This window comes from Aspergillus undulatus, assembly GCF_047715775.1.
Source record: "Aspergillus undulatus strain CBS 261.88 unplaced genomic scaffold BDV17scaffold_69, whole genome shotgun sequence".
NCBI classification, from domain to species: Eukaryota; Fungi; Ascomycota; class Eurotiomycetes; order Eurotiales; family Aspergillaceae; genus Aspergillus; species Aspergillus undulatus.
Genome location: NW_027396673.1, coordinates 118,161 through 125,506, shown reverse-complemented (window position 1 = coordinate 125,506; position 7,346 = coordinate 118,161). Strand labels below are relative to the sequence as shown.

General features: G+C 48.2%; 5 protein-coding genes across 5 annotated transcripts; 1 reads left to right on the top strand and 4 right to left on the bottom strand.

The window, feature by feature from the left end:
- Positions 1 to 1,765: 1,765 nt before the first annotated feature.
- BDV17DRAFT_295501 (uncharacterized protein) lies at positions 1,766 to 2,246 on the top strand (the record flags this gene model as incomplete). Its single annotated transcript, XM_073763072.1, has 2 exons — positions 1,766 to 1,975; positions 2,028 to 2,246. The coding sequence occupies 2 exons, from the start codon at positions 1,766 to 1,768 to the stop codon at positions 2,244 to 2,246; spliced, it is 429 nt and encodes a 142-aa protein (XP_073611224.1).
- Positions 2,153 to 2,857, bottom strand: BDV17DRAFT_213064 (uncharacterized protein). Its single transcript, XM_073755466.1, has 2 exons — positions 2,511 to 2,857; positions 2,153 to 2,452 (listed from the first exon to the last, which is right to left on the bottom strand). Exons 1-2 carry the CDS (start codon positions 2,695 to 2,697, stop codon positions 2,292 to 2,294), a joined length of 348 nt encoding a protein of 115 aa, XP_073611223.1. The 5' UTR covers positions 2,698 to 2,857; the 3' UTR covers positions 2,153 to 2,291.
- A 251-nt stretch (positions 2,858 to 3,108) lies between these two features.
- BDV17DRAFT_295500 (uncharacterized protein) lies at positions 3,109 to 3,693 on the bottom strand (the record flags this gene model as incomplete). Its single annotated transcript, XM_073763071.1, has 3 exons — positions 3,109 to 3,241; positions 3,301 to 3,522; positions 3,578 to 3,693. 3 exons carry the CDS (start codon positions 3,691 to 3,693, stop codon positions 3,109 to 3,111), a joined length of 471 nt encoding a protein of 156 aa, XP_073611222.1.
- Positions 3,694 to 5,016: 1,323 nt separating this feature from the next.
- Positions 5,017 to 5,784, bottom strand: BDV17DRAFT_295499 (uncharacterized protein; the record flags this gene model as incomplete). Its single annotated transcript, XM_073763070.1, has 1 exon — positions 5,017 to 5,784. One exon carries the CDS (start codon positions 5,782 to 5,784, stop codon positions 5,017 to 5,019), a length of 768 nt encoding a protein of 255 aa, XP_073611221.1.
- Positions 5,785 to 6,615: 831 nt separating this feature from the next.
- On the bottom strand, positions 6,616 to 7,326 carry BDV17DRAFT_213020 (uncharacterized protein). Its single transcript, XM_073755465.1, has one exon. The coding sequence runs from the start codon at positions 7,289 to 7,291 to the stop codon at positions 6,845 to 6,847; it is 447 nt and encodes a 148-aa protein (XP_073611220.1). The 5' UTR covers positions 7,292 to 7,326; the 3' UTR covers positions 6,616 to 6,844.
- Between the last annotated feature and the right edge of the window lie 20 nt (positions 7,327 to 7,346).

Here is a 7,346-nt window from a genome sequence, read left to right as displayed (position 1 = left end):
TGAGTGCTCGTCCGCTGAGTGCTCGTCCGCTGAGTGCTCGTCCGCTGAATGCTCGTCCGTTGAACGCTCGTCAATCGATTCAACTACACCAGATAGACACGCCAATATGGCGTACAAGGTGATCCTTGCCTCAGACAGCTAGAAGCGTTGAAAGGTGCCATAAAATATCAAGCGTGACCTACCCCTGGAGCAGGCATTCTGACCAGCTTTGCTCAGGCTAGTTTATCGTCACTCTCGTCCTCGATTCTCGGAGATCCAGGTCGCCAGCAGTAAGTCAGTAAAGCAATGAATACAAACGGAAACCAGAGAGCCCATGCGATTAAAACAAAATTGCCAAACGAGTCCAGTAACATGATAAATATAATCCTGAGTACAGGAACCCCCAAGCTTTATAAGTCAGAAGGAACACAAGGAGGACAAAAGACAGTGAAGAGTGCAAGAGGCGTGCAGAATCCGAAAGAGAAACCAAATCTCCCCGGGCAACTTTTCTTTTTCCTTCAGCGTCCCTGTGCCCCTGTCCACGGACAGGCAAGCTCGCTTTTTCCGCCAGTCTTAGCCTTGTCCTGGGGTCGGAATCCCGCTTTTGATTCTGCGCGTGCAGCGGCTGCTGTAAACAACCCATTTTTGACAAATCAGTCTTTTTCGAGAGGGACGCGTTTCACTCTTCATACGTCTGTGTGCATATAGGACGCATCTCCACCATGGTAGCCATATTAAGGACTGAGCGTCAGCTAGTTCTTACGTAGATCACTCCTGCGAGCCAATAACAGCTAGGAATAGGGACGCAGCCAAGCCTACGCCAGTGTATTGTCTCAATACCATCAATTTCAATACACCACATACTGTGGAAGTGGGTCAACCTAAGTACTTTTGGCTTCAGGTAGGTCGAGGAACGGGAAGGTAGACCCCTTGGTTAGGGAGGAAGACCGGAGACAGACAGACAACCATAAAGCAGTCTATAACCCGTATCTGAGGGTATTACTTACCTGAACTATCTGTCGCTTTGCCCCTTCCTTGATTCGCAAATTCCAGTTTACACCACCATGGTTAGTAGATGATTACACGCGAGTAAAAGCCAGGTTTGCTGATTATGACAGCCAGTTATTCTCATACCCAATGATCTCCTCCAGCTTAACGCCCGACCAGCTCTCGAGAGCTTCTATGAGCACGATCCCAGAGACGTGGCTTGTCTGAGCCCCTCTTTTCTCGAAGGGTATATTGAGTTCCTCTTGGGCGAGCTCACCGACTCGACTCTCCTCTTCCTGTCCCTTTTCACCTGGAAAATTCGGCCGGGCGCCTTCTCGCATACGTTTTGGACGCGGACGCCAATCCTACTATCCCCACACGAGCGTTCTCTGCTGGCAGAATCTCTCCGGAAACCCAGAATGGATCATGATTTGGACCTATTTTATGGCCAATACAGTCGATTAGTGGTGGGAGGGTTAAATAAGCAGGGGCTTGAGCGAGCAATCAAGATACTGCCAAAACGTCTGCATTTCTTATTCGAGAATTATCTGCTGGCTTTGTTAGAGACAAGCTTCTGGATTCAAGTCATATCTATACTATCTTTTGGAATGTATACAAGCTTATGAGGAATAGCCTCTAGATCGCTGTTTCTTCTTTTCCCTTTGACAAGGAAATCCATTCATGGCCCCTCACTGTTTTGCGGAGTTGGCCGTGGTGGTCTTGGCACGGGAGGGGTAATCACAATGAAGAACCTGACATGAATATCGATTTTCTAAGCCACAGTTGCTTTGTGAGAACCATGCAAATATTCCATCACTTGCAAATCCTTCATGACAAAAGGGCGGAGGCTCAAATACGCCAGATAACCTCATCTTTGGACAACTGGTTAGATGGGACATTGCCTCTTCCACAACACATTGAGAGCGGACCGGAAGACCCAGGAGTTATCTTCCCAACCGGCGAAGTCCATACTCCTCTGAGCGAAATCAAAAGTCTTATATACAAAGGCGTAAGGGAAATCAAAGGAAAATTCCAGCATTTTCGCTAATTTAACCCCATAGACTGCAGAATTCGCCCTTCTTCGAACGTACAAAGATACCTCCACGCCGCTGAATCTCTCCAAGGCCGTTTATACCGTCCTCCGAGGACCGGGCAAAATCGACAACGTGGAAGTCATATTAGGAGAGTCTATATGGGTTGAACGTCAGGCTTTTCTCTCCGCTGGGCTTATCCTCATGATAAGCAAGCCGGCAGAGATCACAGTGGGGCAGAATGTTTGAACAGAGAGCTCCGCGGCATTGAGCAGAATGTGATGCCCCGTTTGCTTAGTTTATTTTCCGCGTAAGGCTTGTTGGATAATTTTGTGGATCATGGGACCGGCCTGTGGTAGATTGACGCATAACAGCTGGTTGCGCCTGGTGATCTGTGTATGTTGGGGCATAATAGGTTTGGAATGGAGCGATAGAACTCGACGAGGAAGTTAGCACTGGGAAATTTTATATGAGTACTGTGGACAGTTGACGGGCAGTTAGCAGACAGCTTACTGGTATCAATGCCTTGGTTTTCTATCCCAGAGGTCATGCTTTGCGCGTCTTTGCCATAGTGCTGAATAAAATAGGAGAGTTCGAAGCACTTTCCTCCGAGTGAAGATCTAGAAAGCTCTTTGGCAGATATCGAGGACTTCATAGCCTTCTGATAGCAGGAATGGAATCGTTCGAAATCATCCTCCATCGGGTCAAGACCCGAGTGAATCTCATCCTTGGTTGTACGAAAATGACGGTATAGAGGGTCTGTACGAGAAAAGCCTTTCAGACATGAGGGACAAAGTACTTTAATGGCTGACTGTTCCAGAATCTGATATAGAATCTTGTTCTCGTGCCGTAGGCCTTCCATCATATCTTGTTGATGTGTGACACTGAGGGCTCAGTCATGAGTGGTAGTCACTTTCAGGGGCCGATCTTTCCCCCGCACTTGGCCCCACTTCGACATGACGTGGTGTATTGTAAAGCAGGTGAAACTGCGGGTAGCAATCTACGAGTCTACAAGCTACAGTCATTGGAATGATTGGAAGAAGTAAAGATAAGAAACAGGCAAATAGCCGTGGAATTCAGCAACTAAGAACCCGATAACCGTAGTGTATATCTAGAATGATGGACCAAGGTCAAGGAATACAGGTGCCGCACCCTCTGCATTATCTTCAGGGCGAGGTTGCCGGTCGGACGATACAGGAGCGAAACCCTCCGGTCGACGAATCACCTCCATCAGCTCTACGGAACTGCTCTAGGTTAGCTCTATCAACTCCAGAGAGACGAGCATTCATGCTGCAGTACTCACAGGGAAAAGACACAGGTTCTCTTTCCTGCTTCCTCAATATCCTCGATCAGCAGCTGGGCCGATTCACCTTCCTGCATAGACTGGAGGCTGCGAATGAAGAACTCAAATCCCCGCTTCAAAATATTCATTGTCTGGTTGCTCAATCCGTGCTGCACACCAATGACTTCGAGAAGGACAGAGTAAGCGTGCCCTGCGGATGAGAATCCGAACTTGGTCTGGTGCCTGTTGTTGGCAGTCAGATTCAAGGCACAAGAAATGTATCTGGATTTAAACATACATGCGGATACACTCTCCAGCAGCTTTTAGATCCCAAAACTTGCACTCCACTTTATCGGCAAAGTTCGGAGTGAGTCCTTTACCTTCACGAAGAACTCTCTTATAGAGTGAAGCCATGGCGCATAGGAGAGGATTGGAGCGAACGACGTATGTGCTTAAGAAAAAAGAGACTTGGAGATGGGTTTAGAGAGCAATGAGGCAGGATGGTCTATTTATGTCCTTGCCATGAGATTGTTGAACGTTGCTTTCCAGGTTATTATGCCAGAGGTACATAGGTGTTCTCGAAGCCTCGAACATTTGATTCAATTCTGCGCTAGCAGCAAGCCCTGTGCATGGTGACCCGTATACAGTCTCGTATGGCTTGATGCGCAATTGCCAGTCTCCTTCCACGGTCTCAGGCGCTTCTATCTTCGTCATTCAGCTGTCCCCTTATGCCTGACTCCATTAAACGCGTCCCCAACTAAATAGAAAAACGTATATCACCCCTGCCTGTACATTGGGCATTCTGTCAACGTATCATCATCGGCTTGACCGTTCATTTCGGCGGCGGAGGCGGCGCGTCTGGTTTTCTGACTCCAGTGGTGTCGTAGGTACCTCTCCCGTAATCCGACAGCAGCGCCGTATTCGAATGAATCATCTGGGAAGGTTAGCCACGACCGTAAATGGATCTTGCGAATTTACGTACAGTGTAGGGAATGATTCTAGGAAGAAAGTCCACGCTATCTTGCTGGCCGTACTGGAAAACTGTGGATTGAAGCAACCTATGCGGCGACTTATAAACCAATCTACAGTACTACAAGGAACTTTTATATGGCGCAAGCAGGATTCGAGAGTAAACTAGGAGGGACTAAGATCTGCGGTAGGCTGTCTAGTGCACCAGACCGAGCTCGCTCATCATGACCAGACAGTCAGCCCCCTGACATTCAACCAGAAGCGATCACAAGTTCTTTTCCTTCATAGCGCGATAGTACAATTCTATCTTCTTGGGGCCTTGAGAACAATGTTAGTCTTGCTTTGATGTAGCTATAAAGAAGCGTACTATATTACAGATCCTTACCAAGTCGCTCAATACAGATAGGACAGTCTGGTTTGCAGGGAGTTGACATTTTCGTAGGCTCTCTTTTGATGGGTGCCGGGCAATCGCGACCACATGGGAGTTTACCGCTATCAACGTTGTCACAAGGGTATAAACGCGTAGTCAAGAAACACATCTTGAAAAGACAGGGTATTAGCCAAAGTAGTGAACGGAATTCAGGATTGCTTACCTTTTTTGGTGGTATGAAACAAGAAGTATACTCTAGCAGTTCAAGGATGACGAAACAGTTGAGTAATAATAGAAGTAGACAGTAAGGCGAAAGAGAAGGGGAAAACGGAGAACTATATCCTAGTTGGCGTGGGGGACAGGTGCGCTCCAGAGCTCATCCAGCCTTGCCCCTAGCACTAATCACCGGTAGAAACGTCTTCAACTTCTTGGCTCGGTATGTAGTAATCGGGGTTTGGCAGAATGAGAGTTGATCCGCTAGCAATAGAGCTTTGCCTATCATGATTGTTCAACGTGCCAATGGCGGAACCCTGCTCCATTCCCGCAGGCTCATCACCAACTACAATGATGTACGATTCCGGCTCCGGAAATCCTTGCGTTGTCGGATCCGGGATGTTCGAGGCTTCGTCGAGTGATTGAGTAACCGATGCATGTGCATGCATGGCAGCATGGTAGTAAACTGGGGTTTCTCTCCGTCGCGAATCTGTGGCGGTCCTGCTCGCATACCCCAGACCTGATCTGGAGACGGCTGGATTTGGAGGTCTCAGATCAACGGCGCGCCCAAAGGGTCGATTCGGCGATTGGCATTCTGACGCAGATCCTCGTACATCGCAGAATGTGTATGAGGGGGGATCATCCCCACCGAATAAGCGTAATGTTGAGTTGTCACCATTATGCCGAGTGACAGACGTTTGAGGTGATTGGCTTCTCGAGGGATCTCCAGAACTTGACTGGGCATATTGGGGGGGCTGAATTTGACCTGGGGGCTTGGACTCATGCTCGTCGCTATCCAAGTGCTCAGGATCACCACAGCACCTGATTTCAAACTCTTGAACACCATCCTCCCAACAAAGCAGGACGGCAGCTTTCCTCTGCAGGACTGCGGCTTTGCCCTTCACGCGTTCGACAAATCGAGTAAAATCAACCTGTAGGCTTTTCAAATCCATGGTTGGAGGAAGATAGTGCAGCTATGCAACCACTGATTACAATGTGTCTGGAGGTCTTTATAAAGTTCAACAAGAAGTATGATAATGTGATCCGGTCTCATTTTGTAGGGCTAGCCGTATGTCCTCGGTTTCAAGAAGTCGCAGCGTTGCGCGGAGATGGTTCCTGGCAGAGTCCAGACGCTCTTGGATTGGCTGTTCCGAGCCACCTCTGAAAATCAACTGTGATCGACCGAGGGTCTATCAATCGGTCATAGCTTGAGCAAGTATTCCATCTGCAGACTCTGCCTTGTTCTATCCAGTGATCGCCATGAGTGACAAGAACCCGGTCAGAAAGGATCCGTATTTCGATGGGACTAATCTGGCTCTCGCGCAGCTCCACTATTGTTCTGAGGTGGTGGGATGCAGGATAAACTTTTAAGCAAGCTGGTTTTTCGCCCGATACCCCACACGGGCCTCCAGATGGAGATCGCACCGCGGCAGGGATGGGCCCTTTTGAGGTGCCCGATCTACGCCTTCGGAAGGAGACGCCAAGCTGCAGATTATTGGCCCTTGCCGGATGACCCCTTGGGCGCTGCCGAAGTGGGGCAGAAGGTGCACGCCTAGCTCCATTACCAAGTTAGAATCCGTAGGTGATCAGAGTTTAGCGCATACAGTGAGTCTTAAGACCAATTAAACTCAGGGAGTCTGAACGGGTAGGACAGAAATTTTTATAGAAGGACAAGACACTTCAGAACTATATACCAGCCGGTGCTCTTTGAGGCAGTCTTAGGAGTATCAGACAAGCTTCAGTTTCTAATCAGCCGTGTCTCATCGCTATCTGAGTGCAAAGGATCCATGCACCAGGATGAAAGCTCAACCAAGGCCGCGTGATAGGACTCAGGGGCTTCTAAAATGAGGTCAATGAAATTGCGATATTCCTGCAGTTTATTGCTATCAGGCTCTTGTGCCTACCGTGGTACATTTTGACGGTCCGTGTATGCGGTGTTGGGATCGGTCAAATCATCTTGGGGGCAGTTCGGAGCAGTCGGCAATAGTACTCTGGAAGGATTCGGCGAATGGTTCAGTCTGTACGAGGCGATAGGTAAACAGGTCCCTTAATATGATCCGCAAAAAAAGGTGGTGCATTTTGTCCTTCGTGTCGGTGCAATTCTGCAATATCCCTAGCGACTCGTTGATCCTCAGTTTGTTGTCTGAAGAAACTCCACCTGTTGCTTTTGAAGCGGAGAATGTAGACCGGAACAGAAAAGGTCTGCTTATGAGCGGTTTCAAAGTGGTAACGGTTGTTGTTGATGTCAAAAATGACATATGTATGTCGAGGATATACATCAACAACAATTAATCGCACGAGATGTTGTGTTTCCCAATGCTTTCTGAAAGGCTCGATAAAACTAGCTGCTGAAGCAAAATAATTGTCGGAGGCCAAAAGCTTCGTAGGTATATCGGCAACGATCCGAATTGTTTTCGTGTCCTCAAGTACTTTGGACACTTGTTGGTTGATCTCATCCATAATGAACGGATTACAATTGAAAGAGTAAGGAGGGGAATGCTGAACGGATCAAGCT